General features: G+C 36.0%; 1 protein-coding gene and 1 pseudogene across 2 annotated transcripts in view; both read left to right on the plus strand.

Annotated features, from left to right (window-relative positions):
- The window catches only part of MTREX (Mtr4 exosome RNA helicase), a 102,607-nt gene that overhangs the window by 45,595 nt on the left and 40,509 nt on the right, over nucleotides 1-16,503 (plus strand). For both annotated transcript variants that reach the window (XM_025448004.3, XM_049102613.1), the window contains 2 exons: nucleotides 6,422-6,594; nucleotides 7,038-7,106. In XM_025448004.3, the coding sequence (XP_025303789.1) occupies nucleotides 6,422-6,594; nucleotides 7,038-7,106 (242 nt within the window). The remainder of the gene's footprint in view (nucleotides 1-6,421; nucleotides 6,595-7,037; nucleotides 7,107-16,503) is intronic.
- On the plus strand, nucleotides 255-1,884 carry LOC112660353 (probable ATP-dependent RNA helicase DDX5; annotated as a pseudogene).

Raw genomic sequence — 16,503 nt, forward strand, 5'->3', positions numbered from 1 at the left:
GCAGATTTTTTTCTTAAAGGCCTAGGACTCCCTCCTCCCTGAATCCCCTTCAGATTCTGATTACACCTAATCAGCCATTTAGGGACCAGTCATTTGCAGATAACTGGAAGATTGAACCCCTAGTCCCCAGCTTGCCCCAGTTGCTGTCCACAAGCAGAGCATATGTGGCTTTAGATGATACCATTCCATGTCCTCAACCGGAGACACTGAGATAATTTTCCAAATGTTGACTTACCAGATGCCTATCACTGTAAAAGAATATTTGGCACCAGGCAGTGAACAAAAAGCAGTATCATCTTGAAGAATCACACAGCTTTGGTACATCTCGATTTGGGAGAAGTAGGGCAGGGCCCCTATCTGGAAAGAAATTTGGAAACTCTGGAGGAAAAACTAGTCAAAAAGAAAGGAAATCTTGATGAGCTGCCCAAATTTTGAGAAAAATTTTTATCAAGAACACCTTGATTTAGTTAGGTGCACAGTACAAGAAGTGGAAACATATAGAAGGAATAAGGAAAATTTTTTTTTTTAATTATAGTTAGAGGTCACAACTGCCCAAAGCCAGTTCTGCCTCTTTATGAAGCAAACTCCCCTGCAAACGTAATGGATGTGACCGCAAGACAGAATTTTACTGAACCCACTGTTACTCAAGCTCAGGATTGGCCCATTGCTCTGAGTGAATCGACTGTGGTTGGAATAGCACAGACTGGATATGGGAAAACATTGTCTTATTTGCTGCCTGCTGTCATCCACATCAATCATCAGCCATTCCTAGAGAAAGATAATGGGCCTATTTGCTTGTTGCTGGCACCACCTTGGAACTTGCCCAACAGATACATCAAATAGCTGCTAAATACTATAGAGTATGTTGCTGGAGGTCCACTTGCATCTTTGGTTGTGTTCCCAAGGGACTTACAGATTTGTGATTTGGAGAGAGATGTGGAAACCTGTGTTGCAACACCTGGAAGACTGATTGACTATTTAGAGTATGGGAAAACCAATCTGAGAAGAACTACCTACCTTGTCTATCCTTGATTAAGTAGATAGAATGCTTGATAAGGGCTTCGAACCCCAAATAAGGAAGATTGTGGATCAGAACAGCTTGATCCATGTAAACATTGGTGGATTGGAACTGAGTGCAAACCACGACATTCTTCAGATTCTTCAGATTGTAGATATGTGCCATGGTGTAGAAAAGGATGAAAAACTTACTCCTTGGTGGAAGAGATGGTGAATGAGGAGTAGAATAAAACCATTGTTTTTGTTGAAACCAAAAAAGATATGATGAGCTTACTAAAAAAATAAGGAAAGACGGGTGGCTGACCCATATTTGGATTGCTACAGATACAGCTTCAAGGGCAAGATGTGGAAGATGTGAAATTTGTTATCAGTTATGACTACCCTAACTTCTTGGAGGATTATATTCATTGAATTAGAAGAGCTGTTCACAGTACCAAGACAGGCACAGCATACACTTTTTTTTTTGCATACACTTTTTTTATACCTAATAACATAAACCAAGTGAGCAACCTTATCTCTCTGCTTCATGAAGCTAATCAAGAACGTTTAACCCCAAGTTGCTTCAGTTGGTTGAAGACATCAGAGGTTCAGCTTGTTCCAGGGGTAGAGGAGGGTTGAAGGATGACCATTGGAACAGGTACCCTTTGGGCAGAAGTTTTGGATTTAATGCCTTTTGAGAGAGGGAAAATTATGACAGGTGTTACTCTAGTCTGATTAAGAGAGATTTTGGGGGGAAAACTCAATGGTATTTACTGTGATGCAATTTACACCAATGGTAACTTTGGAAATAATTTTGTCTGCTGGTTTAGAGACCAGTTTTAGGACTGGCTACCCAATAGGCACTTAACAGAATGATTATGATAGCACTCAGCAATATGGAAGTAGTGTCCAAAGATGCGTCAATGTTATGAACCAATGGGCATGTGCATATCCTGCTAGTGAGGCTGTGCCTGTGAATGGTTATCCAGTGCCAACAGGTTATTCTAAGACTTTAGAAGTAAATGTCTGTTTTCCAGAATTGCTCTTTATATTGTATGTTATCAGACAAGATATTTAAGAAACATAGGAAATGCAGAAATGACTGCAGTGTAGCAGTAATTATGGTGCACCACTTCACTCTTTATTTATTTATTTAACTACTTCACTATTTAAATTGGATATTTTTCTCCTTTCCTGAAACCATTTTTAGGGGCTTTTTTTGTGTGTGTACCAGAAAATGCAGGCGGTATTTTCACAAAAGTAAATGTACAGTGATTTGAAATATAATAAATGAGGGACGCCTGGGTGGCTCATTGGTTGAGTGTCTGTCTTCAGTTCAGGGCGTGATCCCGGGGTCCTGGGATCGAGTCTCACATCAAGCTTCTCGCGGAGCCCTGCTTCTCCCTCTACCTATGTCTCTGCCTCTCTCTCTGTCTCTCTCATGAATAAATAAATAAAATCTTTAAAAAAAAATACAAGAAATGAAGGCAATACATAGCCTCCAGTAAAAAAGGTGTGAAGACTGAAAAAAATAATAAAAAAATAAAGGCCTAGGGGAAGTTAAGTCAGTATCTGTGGTTATACATTTGATTGCTGGCAGAATTGAGATTAGAGTCTTGGACTCCTGCTGCTGAGCTAAGCTGTTTTTATTAAGTCATAGATCATCTCTTTTTTAATACGGTGAAAATAGATGAAATAACTTCTCTGACTAAAAAAAGAAAACAGGATGACAAAACATTGATTAAAGAAAACTTGAGCTGGCTAGTTTTAAGACTTACCTGTATTTAAATACTATGAGCACAGCTGTTAAATTTTTTAAATGCACCTTATAAAATTAATGGCAAATGTATAACTTCAGATTATATTTGTTATTGTGAAATTGTGTGATGCCATTTGTCTTGGTGAATACCTACGACCTTAGCAAAGAGAAAGAAATGATTCTTTGTCAAGAAACTTTTGTATTTATTTATTTCAGAGAGCAAGCACAAGCGGTAGGGGCGGAGGGAGAGGAGGAGAGAATCTCAAGTAGACTCAACACAGCGTGGAGCTGGATGCAGGGCTTGATCCCAGTGACCATGAAATCACAACCTGAGCCAAAACCAAGATTTGGACACTGAGTGAGCCACTCAGGTGTCTCAAAGAACTATGTTTTTAAAGAGGCTATCAATCTCTTTCTCTTGCAAAAAACAACAACAAAAACAAAAAAAAAACATTATATATAATAATAGAATTTTTAAAAATAGTATCCACAAGATTTAAGTACATTGTAGATTTGGATATAAATTAAGGTATTTTAATGTTTAATAGTAAAAAGGAAGTTAATTTTACCTCGTAGAAATTTCAGATGCTGTCATTGAAACACATAAGGTTATAAGCCAGCTTAATATATTTTTCTTAAGATTTTATTTATTTATTTGAGATAGCAGGAGAGGAGCAGAGGGAGAAGGACAAGCAGACTCCACATTAAGCACAGAGCCCCCAGCTCGGGGCTCATACCCACCACACTGAAGATCAATCATGATCTGAGCCAAAACCAAGAGTCAGACACTTAACCAACTGAGCCCTCTGGGTGCACCAAGCCAGTTTAATACTTTATTTTGTTTATTTATTTTTAAATTATTTGTTTGTTTGTATGTTTGTTAGAGTGTGTGAGAGCAGGAGCAGAGGGAGTGGGAGAAGCAGGCTCCCTGCCGAGCAGGGAGCCCACTTTGGTGCTGGATCCCAAGAACCGCAGGATCATGACCTCAGCCAACTGCAGACACTTAACCAACTGAGCCACTCAGGCACCCCTATACTTCAAATAAAAAGAATTAAACTTAAAATATTCCTAAGCAGTTAGCACAAGGTCATGCATGAGTAGGGTAATTATACACACATAGGCAGCAGTTAGTCTGGTTTAGTGACTGAATAACCAAGAGAAATAGTATTTATAGTAGTGTACCAACCTTTGGGTTTTTTCCTCTTATCTGTAAAAATAGTGTATTCTAGCAACCAATAGATTGCTATTGGTTGCTATAACCAACTTTTTAAACTTCACTTTTATTCTTTCATAATTCCATAGAGGGCACTCTTGTTATCTTCATTTTGTGGATAAAGAAACGAAAAAAATACAGATTAAATAGAGGAGTTTAACCAGTTGAATAGAATTGAAAGTCTTGAAGTGGTAAACGCATACATGTGTGGTCAGTTGATTTTCAACACACGCTCTTGGAGCAGTGGAATAGTCATATGTAAAAGAATGAAATTGGACTCTTACCATATACAATAATGAACTGAGATTGAGTGAAAGCCATAAATACAGGAACTGAAGACAAAACTCTTAGAAGAAAACATAGGTATAAATCCCTATAACCTTGGATTTAGCAGTGGTTTCTTAAATAAGACACCAAAAGTACAAGTAACAAAAGAAAATTCATAAATTTGATTTAATCAAAATTGGAAGCTTTTGTACCTAGTAGACACCAACAGGAAATAAAAAGCCCACAGAATGGGAGAAAAAAATTTGTAGAACATATATCTGATATAGGTCTATTTTCCAGAATATATAAAGAACTCTTACAATTCAAAAATAAAAAGACAAATCAAATCATCTGATTTTTAAATGGGCAAAGTATTTGAATAGATTTTTTTTTTCTCCAAAGAAGATAAACTGTTAGCCAGTAAACAATCATATGAAAACATGCTCAACATTAGTTATTAGGGAAGTGCCATTCATAACGACATAGAAATACCACTTCACACTCAATTAGGATAGGTTTTTGGCTTTGTTTTTAATATATTAACAAAATGATATTGTCATTGTGGAAGATAGTTCAGCACTTCCTAGAAAGTTAAATACAGAATTACCATAAGACCCAATAGTTCCACTCCTGGGGATATAATAAAAGAAATATTTGGGGATCCCTGGGTGGCGCAGCGGTTTGGCGCCTGCCTTTGGCCCAGGGCGCGATCCTGGAGACCCGGGATCGAATCCCACTTCGGGCTCCCGGTGCATGGAGCCTGCTTCTCCCTCTGCCTGTGTCTCTGCCTCTCTCTCTCTCTCTCACTGTGTGCCTATCATAAATAAATAAAAAATTAAAAAAAAAAAAGAAAGAAATATTTTCAAACAAAAACTTGTGCATGAATATTCATAACAGCACTATTTACAGTTGCTAAAAGGTAGAAATAATCCAAATGACCACCATCTGGTAAACAGATCACTAAAATGGTGTACTTATATAGTGGATTAATATCTAGACATAAAAAGTGAAGTACTGATACATGCTGTACTGTAACATGGATGAACCTTGAAAACATGCTAGTGAAGGAAGCCAAACAAAAGGCCACGTATAGTGTGACTGCACATATATGAAAAATCTAGAATAGATAAATCCATGCAAACAAAAAGTAGGATGTCAGAGGTTGTGGGGAGGAGTGAATGAAGAGTGTGTTTGCTCAATGGATATGGAATTTCCTTTTGGAGCAGTGAAAATACTCTAGAACTAGGTGATGCTAATATTTGCTTATGTTGTAAATGTACTAAATGTATTTACAGTGAGTTTTAAGTTTTGTGTATTTAACCTCATTTGAAATTGTGCTTGTTCACAATGGGATGGAGGCATAATGAAATGAGTGAGGAAGGGAGGTCAGCAGTAGATGCAAGAACTGGAGCAGGAAATGGTATAGATTAGCTAAGAATGGTTAGATTAGCTAAGAACTATTGGGGAAAAGGGCCTGTGTTTTGGCTACTGACTGAGTAGAGAAAGAACTGTGATTGAATTGCTGGTCCTCAGTTTTAGTGATCGCGACTCTGATGGTGGTAGAAGTTGTCATGACAGTAGCAAACTGGATTCTTGCAGAAAGTTAAAGCAATGTATTACTTGAAAGGCCCCAAATAGTTCTGTCTAGTAGACTTTCTGCAGTGGTAGAAATGTTCTATGTCTGTGCCCTTCAAGTACGGAGGTATTTGAAATGGTTCTGGTGCTATTGAGGAACTAAATATTTAATTTTATTTAATTTTCATAAATTTTAATTTAAATAGCCATATATGGCTGGTGTCTCCTGGCACTATATTAGAAAAAAAAGATCTAGCACTCTTCTACCATTACAAAAAGTTTTATAGGACAGTGCTGTGTTGAACAGTGTAGGCCTAGAATTCTTATAGATAACCCCCTCTCCCACATCCTAGGAAAAAAACAACTTACCATAATCACGGCCAATTCAGACTCAATCTGAAGATTCACAGTTAATGAGTTGGAGGAATTTAATGAACCTTAAATGTAGAAAGAAAATGCTCAGAATGACTTGCAGTTATATCTGAAGTTTTTCCATAAAACTTCTAATGTATGCAAGCTGACTTTGTTTCCTATGTTTATAGTAGAAAAACAGATGTATCTTGGTATAATTTACGTAAATTATTTTAAAAATATTTTACATGTATTTACAGAAGTAAAGAACTCAGAAGAACAATATAATAAAATAGTAATACCAAATGAGGAAAGCGTCGTCATCTATTATAAGATTAGACAGCAGCTTGCCAAACTGGGTAAAGAAATTGAAGAATATGTTCACAAACCAAAATACTGCTTACCATTTCTACAACCAGGTCGTTTGGTAAAGGTATGTCATTTTTGGATAAAGATTCTTCTAATTGTTGCTCTACATTAACTATATTGTTTTATACCATTCACATGGTATTGAGTGGGGGTGGGATCCTGTGTGAAGGCCTTTTAATCTCCACTGGTTTTTATTTGTATGCAGTTTTAAGTCCTGGATGAATTATAAAATATAAAAGATCTCAGTTTCAGAACAAATACATATTTTATAAATTTGTTTGCCAACTGACATGTTCCTATTGTTGCTGTTTTAGTGGCCTATGAAATTTGATGGTGATTTTTTTCTTGAGGATTAATATGTTTTTCCTTAGGTTTAACAGCAATCTTTCAAAAAATATTTTACCAGGAAAACTTAAAGTTTTATTAGCCCATAATGTGGACATGGAAGTCTAAAATTTCTTTTGAACATAAATGTTTTTATTTACTTCCCTTTTTTTTTTTTTTTAGGTAAAGAATGAAGGAGATGATTTTGGCTGGGGAGTAGTGGTGAATTTCTCAAAAAAGTCAAATGTTAAGGTAAACTCTTGCCCTTAAGGTAGAATCATATAAATTTCTAGTGAAAAGTTTTTTCAGACTCATGAAATTGATCAAAGTAGAAATAGTGTTACATTTAAGAGAAGCTATAATTAATTTTGCCATAATTACGTTTTTGAATAATCTTAAGTTTTGTCTTTAAAGTGCTGTTATTCAGGGGATCCCTGGGTGGCGCAGCGGTTTAGCGCCTGCCTTTGGCCCAGGGCGCGATCCTGGAGACCCGGGATCGAATCCCACGTCGGGCTCCCGGTGCATGGAGCCTGCTTCTCCCTCTGCCTATGTCTCTGCCTCTCTCTCTCTCTCTCTCTCTCTCTGTGTGTGTGTGTGTGTGACTATCATAAATAAATAAAAATTTACAAAAAAAAATTTTTTTTTTAAAAATAAAGTGCTGTTATTCAATAAATACATAAAGTGCTGTTATTTTCCGAACAACAGCAAATTTTATTTTCGTGACAGTTTATATGTCTTTTTTTTTTTTTTAATTTTTTTTTTTTTTTAATTTTTATTTATTTATGATAGTCACAGAGAGAGAGAGAGAGGCAGAGACACAGGCAGAGGGAGAAGCAGGCTCCATGCACCGGGAGCCTGACATGGGATTCGATCCCGGGTCTCCAGGATCGCGCCCTGGGCCAAAGGCAGGCGCTAAACCACTGCGCCACCCAGGGATCCCAGTTTATATGTCTTGTTTGAATTCATCAATACTTTTTAATTTTACTCTTTAAATTGAATATAAGAAAAAATAAGCTTCTGATACAGAAAATTCAAATTTTAATTTAGGTATATAATAGAAAGTTGAAGAAAAGGTGTTAAAAAGAGCTAGTCAGTTTTACTTATTCTAAGGGAAAACAATAATAAAATTGGCTTTGGTCATTATTTATATAAATATTTTGAAAAGATTATTTGTATATAAAATCAAGGAAAATTTTGTTACTTTGTTAGATGACTGCTATCTTGAAATTAAGTTAGCCATCCTGTTATATTTTCTGTGTCTCCCAATATGTGACCTCAGGCAACATTTTTTATCTCCATGTTTATTTTGTCTTCTTTTTAAAGATTTATTTATTAGAGAAAGAGAGCACAAGTAGGGGGAGTGGCAGGGAGAGGGAGAAGCAGGTTCCCCACTGAGCAGGAAGCCCAACATGGGGCTTGATCCCAGGACCCTGGGATAATGAACTGAGCCAAAGGCAGGCACTTAAATGACTAAGCTAGCCAGGCGCCCCTATTTTTCTTTATCTTTAAAAATAAATAGTTTGTAGGGCACGTAAGTTACAGGAACTTGGATCAGTCTATTGGATACCTGACTCTTGATATCAGTTCAGGTCTTGATCTTGGGGTCGTGAGTTCAGGTCCCTCATCGGGTATGAAGTTTTAAAAAAAGAAAAAAGAAAAAAAAGAATAGTTTGCATAAGATGATATGTGCTTTCTCATAAGGTTGACCATCTCATGCTTTTGCCATCATTAACTTCTCTGCCCCACCTAGGTATAGAGCAAATAGAAATTAAATTTTAGAATTGGAAATCACTCCTGAAATATGTAAATGAATTTAGAAATACGGAAATCATTTTTTTTGGAGAAACAATTAAGTCCATAGGTTTAGGGATGCCTGAGTGACTAATTTGGTTAAGTGTCTTTCCTTCAACTCATGTCCTGGGATCGAACCCCTCATCAGGGCTTCCTGCTTGGTGGAGAGCCTGCTTCCCTCTGCCCCTCCCCTCCTCTTGTGCTCTCTCTCAAAGAAATAAATAAAATCTTAAAAAAAAAAATTCATAGGTTTGTGATGGGTACTTTTGTGAATGATCGGCGATTAATTCCACTGAAGAACTTCTTAAGGATAGTTTGTTATTACCGTTTTGATAAATTACCATCTTCATTAGTAATATTTGTAAGATTTGTTTTTTAAGTATTGTCACACTTGTTGCCTCATTTGATCCCAATTTAATAAGTATTCACTGACCGCAGACACAAAATCTTTGTGCTTACTCATTTGGTGAATAGCAGAAAGCAGATAATGAAAATAAAAGGCAGAATAGTATAAATACTTGAGTATTTTATACTCAAATAAGTATAAATACTTGAGTAAAGATAAAAGTAAAGTGCATTTGGAGCGCATAGGAAGAAATTATGTCTGAGCTATTAGAGATGGCATCTAATTAGGAAGATAATTTAAAATTTTTAAAGGAAACTTGGAGAATGAGTAGCATTCATTTGATGGATATTTACTGCTGGAGAAGCAATGATATGTAGCAGGCCCAGAACATTTCAGGTAGAGTGAAATCTTTTAGAAGTATTGAAGTTAATCACAGAAAATGGTTAAAATACAAATATGAATATATTCGATCTAGATGTAAACATTTGAAAGGTAGGTGTTTGAAGATTGGTTGGTTGGTTTGCTTGGGTTTAGTTTGGTTGTTTGTTTTTTTAATCTGTTTATTTTTGAGGGAGGGATTGATCCGATCAGAAGTTATTGTTTTGACAGTTTTGGAAGATATTGAAAGAGCACAGTACATGCAAGTTTGTTAATTAAGGAGACTCTTATTTTTGGAGTCAGAAGGAAGATGGTAGTAGAATAAGGGTTCAGGTAGAGGAGACTGAGGAACTAAGAATGGACAGTCTTGTGTGAGAAGGTGGAGGGGTAGTTTTAGTGATGATAAGATTTCAAGCTTGGTTATTTGAAAAGTTGGCTGTATTGAGCCAACATTATTAAACTGGATAAAGTCTGCCTCTCTCATGCTGCCTCCCCTCATCCCCCTGCCTTTTAAAAAATACACAGTGAAGTAAAGCTTAGAATTTCAATCTTTGTCAAGGCTGAAATTTGACAAAGATCACATGGGTATTACTCATTTGAGCCATGACTAGAACTCAGATATGACTTACAGGCTTTTTTATATTTTGTATTTCATCACCCTCAGCCATGAGAAAACTATTAAAATGCTTTCCTACCTCTTCTCCCTTCCAAAGACACACATTATCTTCTTTAGTAATTATTACTAGTAACAGGTATGATCTTCCTTGAGAAGAACTTGAAAGGATAGTCTTTATTTAAGCTGATGCCTGTTAAGTTCTGTTTTTCATGTATGATAAAGAATGTGGCCATAAATACTTAATGTTGTGGTTCCATTCATACTTCTATAACCCATGATGAAAAAGCCTTTCCCAGTTTACGCATTCCATAACTTGTCTATATCTAAGAGAATATTGCTAGGGCAAAATTTTTCTTACCTGTAATGTACTGAAGTGCTATATATTTCTATCACTGCAGGTTTTACATTTCTTGTGTGTTTCTTTTTTCAAGTCTTATTGAGATAGTATTAACATACTGTACTGTTTACCCAGTGACTTTTAGTAAATTCACTTTCACCACAGTCAATTTTAGAACATTTTCATCCCCTGAAAAGGAAAAAGAAATCTTTGTCATTCCACCCTGTCCTCTCATACCCTCCCTCAGTCCTAAACAGCTATTTATCTACTATCTATATTTTTGCGTATTCTGAAAATTTCATAAAATTGAATCATAATATGGTATTTTGCGACTGGCTTCTTAGCATGTTTTCAGGGTTTAAGCATGTCGTAGTGCATTTCAGCACTTCATTCCTTTTAATGAATAAATAGCATTCCATTGTACAGATACACTACATTTTGTTTATCCATTCATTATTTGATAGGCATTTGGACTGTTTCTTCCTCTGGACTATATGAATAATGCCCCTATGAACCTCCATGGCTGAGTTTTTGTGTGGACATATGTTTTCATTTCTCTTGGGAGTGAAATTGCTGGGTCCCATGGATACTGTATAACCATTTAAAGAACTACCAGGTTTTTTTCTAAAGTGGCTGCACCATGTCACATTCACATTACCAATGTATGACGGTTTTGAATATCTTCACATCCTCACCAACACTTAATTCTGACTTTTTTATTACACTTGGTGTATAGTGGTATCTCATTGTGGTCTTGATTTGTATTTCCCTGGTGACTCATATTACCAAGGATCTTTTTATGTGCTTATTGGCTATTTGTATATTTTTGGAGAAATATCTTCAATTCTTTTGCCCACGTTCAAATTGAGTTGTCATTTTATTACTAAGTTATATGAGTTCTTTATGATATTTGATTTCCAGATATTTATCTCCCATTTTGTGGATTATATTCACTTTTCTTGATAGTGTCCTTTGAAGCACAAAAGTTTTTAATTTTGAGGTAATCCAATTAATTTTTTTTTCTTGTTATTCATGATTTTGATGTCATATAAAAAATTAGTGCCAAAAAAAAAATTAGTGCCAACATCAAGGTCATGAAGATTTACCTCTGTGTTTTCTTCTAAGAGTTTTATAGTTTTAGCTATTATATTTAGGCCCCTGATCATTTTCAGTTAATTTTTATACATGGTATAAGGTAAGGGTCCAGCTTCATTCTTATCCTAGCTCTCGCTATTGGAAAATTCCTTCCTCATTAAATGATCCTGTCATCCTTATCAAAATTCAGAAGATCAGGGATCCCTGAGTGGCGCAGCGGTTTGGCACCTGCCTTTGGCCCAGGGCCCGATCCTGAAGACCCGGGATCGAATCCCACATCGGGCTCCCGGTGCATGGAGCCTGCTTCTCCCTCCGCCTGTGTCTCTGCCTCTCTCCCTCTCTCTGTGTGACTATCATAAATAAATAAAAATTTATAAAAAAAAAAAATTCAGAAGATCATAGGCACATAGATTTATTTCTTTTTTTTTTTTTAATATTTATTTATTTATGATAGACATAGAGAGAGAGAGAGAGGCAGAGACACAGGAGGAGGGAGAAGCAGGCTCCACGCCAGGAGCCCGACGCGGGACTCGATCCCGGGACTACAGGATCGCACCCCGGGCCAAAGGCAGGCTCCAAACCACTGAGCCACCCAGGGATTCCCCATAGATTTATTTCTATACTCTCAGTTCCATTCCATTGACCTCTGTGTCTATCCCAATGCCAATACCATATGGTCTTCAATTTACCATATTTGTAGTTAAGTTTAAAAAAAATAAAGACTTGTGAGTTCTCCAACTTTGTTCTTATTTTATTTTATTTATTTATTTTATTTTATTTTATTTTATTTTATTTTATTTTATTTTATTTTATTGTTTTCATTTATTAATGGGAGACACAGAGAGAGAGAGAGAGAGAGAGAGAGGCAGACACACAGGCAGAGGGAAAAGCAGGTTCCATGCAGGGAGTCCGACGTGGGACTCAATCCCGGATCTCCAGGATCACACCCTGGACTGAAGGCGGCGCTAAACTGCTGAGCCACCCAGGCTGCCCTGTTCTTCTTTTTCAAGATTGTTTTGGCTATTCTGGGATCCTTAAAATTTCATATGAATTTAATTAACTGTCAATTTTTACAAAGAAGTCAGCTGGGATTCTGTGAGGGCTTGTGCTGAATCTTTATCAGTTTGGAGAATTTTGCTGTCTTAACATAATTGAGTCTTTCAGTAATGAACAGAGCATGTTTTCCCTCTTATTTACATACTCTTTTTCTTTTTTAAAGATTTATTTATATGAGAGAGAGCGAGAGAGCATAATGAGTTTGGTAGTGTTCCCCTTTTCTGTTTATTGAAGACTTTTTGAAGAAATGGTATTAATTTTTTTTTAATTGGAATAATTTGTCAGTGAGAATATCTGGGACTGGGCTTTTCTTTGAGGGAAGTTTATGATTACTAAGTCAGTTTTATAGGGTCTGTTGAAATTGTTTCTTTGGGTTAGTTTCATTGATTTCCTTTGTTAGAAATTAGTCCATTTCATCTAAGTTACCTAATCTACTTGTATACAGTGGTTCCTGATATAATTTATAATCCTTTTTAATTCTAAAAGATGATTAGTAATGTCTCCACTTTTACTTCTCTCTCTTTTTTTGGGGGGGGGGGCTCGATTTGTGCCAGCATACAGTATAACACCCAGTGCTCATCCCGTCAAGTGCCCCTCTCAGTGCCCGTCACCCAGCACCCCATCCCTCCACCCACCTCCCCTTCCATTACCCCCTTTTTGTTTCCCAGAGTTAGGAATATCTCATGTCACCCTCTCTGATTTTTCCCACTCATTTTTCTCTCCTTTCCCCTATATCCCTTTTACTATTTTTTATATTCCCCATATGAGTAAAACCATATAATGTGTGTCCTTCACTGATTGATTTACTTCACTCAGCATAATACCCTCCAGTTCCATCCCTGTTGAAGCAAATGGTGGGTATTCATCATTTTTAATGGCTGAGTAATATTCCATTGTGTGTGTGTGTGTGTGTGTGTGTGTATACATCTTCTTTATTCATCCATTTTTTGATGGACACCGAGGCTCCTTCCATGGTTTGGCTATTGTGGACATTGCTGCTATAAACATTGGGATGTAGGTGTCTCGGCTTTTCACTGCATCTGTATCTTTGGGTAAATCCCCAGTAGTGCAATTGTAGGGCAGTTCTATTTTTAACTCTTAGAGGAACCTCCACACAGTTTTCCAGAGCAGCTGAACCAGTTCACATTCCCACCAACAATGCAAGAGAGGGTTCCCCTTTCTCCACATCCTCTCCAACATTTGTTGTTTCCTGTCTTGTTAATTTTTACCATTTTCACTGGAGTGAGGTGGTATCTCATTGTGGTTTTGATTTGTATTTCCCTGATGGCACGTGATGCAGAGCATTTTCTCTTGTGCTTGTTGGCCATGTGTATGTCTTTGGTGAAATTTCTGTTCATGTCTTTTGCTCATTTCATGATTGGATTGTTTGTTTCTTTGCTGTTGAGTGTGGTACTGGCACAAAAACAGACAAGTAGATCAGTGAAACAGAATAGAGAACCCAGAAATGGGCCCTCAACTCTATGGTCAGCTGGCATTCGACAAGCAGGAAAGATTATCCACTGGAAAAAGGACAGTCTCTTCAATAAATGGTGCTGGGAAAATTGGACAGCCACGTGCAGAAGAATGAAATTAGACCATTCTCATACACCATACACAAAGATAAACTCAAAATGGATGAAAGACCTAAATGTGAGACAAGATTCCATCAAAATCCTAGAGAAGAACACAAGCAACACCCTTTTTGAACTTGGCCACAGTGCCTATTTGCAAGATAACATCTATGAAGGCAAGAGAAACAAAAGCAAAAATGAATTATTGGGACTTAAAAAGCTTCTGCACAGCAAAAGAAACAGTTAACAAAACTAAAAGACAGCCTACAGAATGGGAGAAGATAGTTGCAAATGACGTATCAGATAAAGGACTAGTATCCAAGATCTATAAAGAACTTACTAAACTCACTTCTCATTGTAATAATTTGAATCTTTCATTTAGCTAAGTTTGTCAGTTTTGTAGATCTCAAAGAACCAGCTTTTGGTTTCATTGATTTTTTTTTTCCTGTTTTTCAGTTTCATTAATTTCTGTTTCATCTTTATTAATCCTTCTGTCTGCTAGCTTTAGGTTTAGTTTTCTTTTTTGTGTTTGTGTGTATGTGTGTCTTAAGGTAGGAGATCAAGTTATTAATTTGAGATCTTTTAGTTTAATATAGGCATTTATGCCTGTAAATTTCCTTCCAGATATTTTAACTGTATCCCATAAGTGTTAGCATATTTTTCTTCATTTTCATTTATTTCCAAATATTTTCTAATTTCTCTTTTCATTTTTTTCTTTGACCGACTAGTTATTTAGGAGTGTTAATTTACATGTATTTATTGATATCGTTGATTTTTTTGTCTTTCATTGTTCTTTTGTTATCTATAGTCTCATTTCTTTTTTGTTTTTCTACTCTTCCTTTACTGCTTTCTTTTAAGTGCTTATCTCCTAACATAATATTTCAGTTTATTCTAATGATTTCTTTCTCTACTTTTTATGTTTTTTTTCTCTGCATCTCTAGTTTTTGTTATTAGTGTTAGCTAGGGCCTTCCATATTTAATATTTCCATATTAACTTAATGGAATAAGTTTCAGATTTATACTGAATTCCAATGAGATATCAAAAATTACTCTGGTATACATGTGTTCCATTTTCCCTCTTTTTGTGGTATAATCTATAAGTGTTACAGACCCAGCAATATATGTTAAAATTAATACTATGATTTAAAGCTTAGAGAAGGAGAGTATTTATTTATAGCTATTATTATATTAATCTCATTATTTATTATTTTTGGTTCATTTTATTTGTTCCTGTGGATTCCATTTATCCTCTGGAGTTTTTGCCTTAGCTCAATACAACTTTACTCCTGATCACCTCCTTTGTGCCACTATTGGCAAATATACTACATTCCTATATGTTACAGACTTAACAATTCAATATATACATATTACTTTATTTTCAAATCATTTAATAGAAAAAGAAATAATTCTTTATACTATCTTTTTTATTTTTATTTATTTTATTTTATTTTTTTTTAAATTTTATTTATTTATGATAGTCACACAGAGAGAGAGAGAGAGAGAGAGAGAGAGAGAGGCAGAGAGGCAGAAGGAGAAGCAGGCTCCATGCACCGGGAGCCCGATGCGGGACTCGATCCCAGGTCTCCAGGATCGCGCCCTGGGCCAAAGGCAGGTGCTAAACCGCTGCGCCACCCAGGGATCCCATACTATCTTTTTTAGTTACATAATTACCTTTACCAGTGCTCTGTTTATGCATGTAGATTCAGATTGATGTCAAGTGTCACTTGCTTTCAGCCTTAAGAATTTCTCTTATTTTTAATTTTTTTATTTTATTTTTTTTCTCTTATTTTTTATAAAATGGGTCTACTAGCAACAAATTCTCTGTTTTTGTTTATCTAGGAATATCTGTTTTTTAAAGATAACTTTGTTGGATATATAGAGTCTTGGTTAACAAGTGTTTCTCTGTGAATATGCCAGCCCACTGCCTTCTGGTCTCCCATTGTTTTTGCTGAGAGATTTTTGCTGTTAATCTTAATGTGGTCCCTTGTAAGAGATAAGTCTTTTTATTTTTTCCTCTTGCTGATTTCAAAATTCTCTTCTTCGGTTTGGCTTTCTGCATTTTTACTGTGATGTGTCTCTGTTCATCATTGGATTTCCTGGCTATGTACATTAATGTTAATTTGAGAAGTTAATTTGAGAAGTTTTCAGCCATTATCATCAGGAATCATTATTTTTTCATCTCTCACTCTTCTCCTTGCGCTCACATTATGAGTGTCTTGTACTTATTGGTATGCTGCATTTGTCTGAGGTTCTAGTCATTTGTCTTCTTTCCGACCCCCCACCCCCGTTTTATGGATTACATAATTTGTATCAATCTATGTACAAATGTATTACTGCTTTCTTCTGCTACTTCAAATCTTTTGAGCCCCTCGAGTGATTTTTTTCATTTCAGGCATTTATGAATTCAAAAATTTTCTTTTCGGTTGTTTTTATCATATCTATCTCTTTATTGATATTCT

Source organism: Canis lupus, chromosome 2 (assembly GCF_003254725.2).
Source record: "Canis lupus dingo isolate Sandy chromosome 2, ASM325472v2, whole genome shotgun sequence".
NCBI classification, from domain to species: Eukaryota; Metazoa; Chordata; class Mammalia; order Carnivora; family Canidae; genus Canis; species Canis lupus.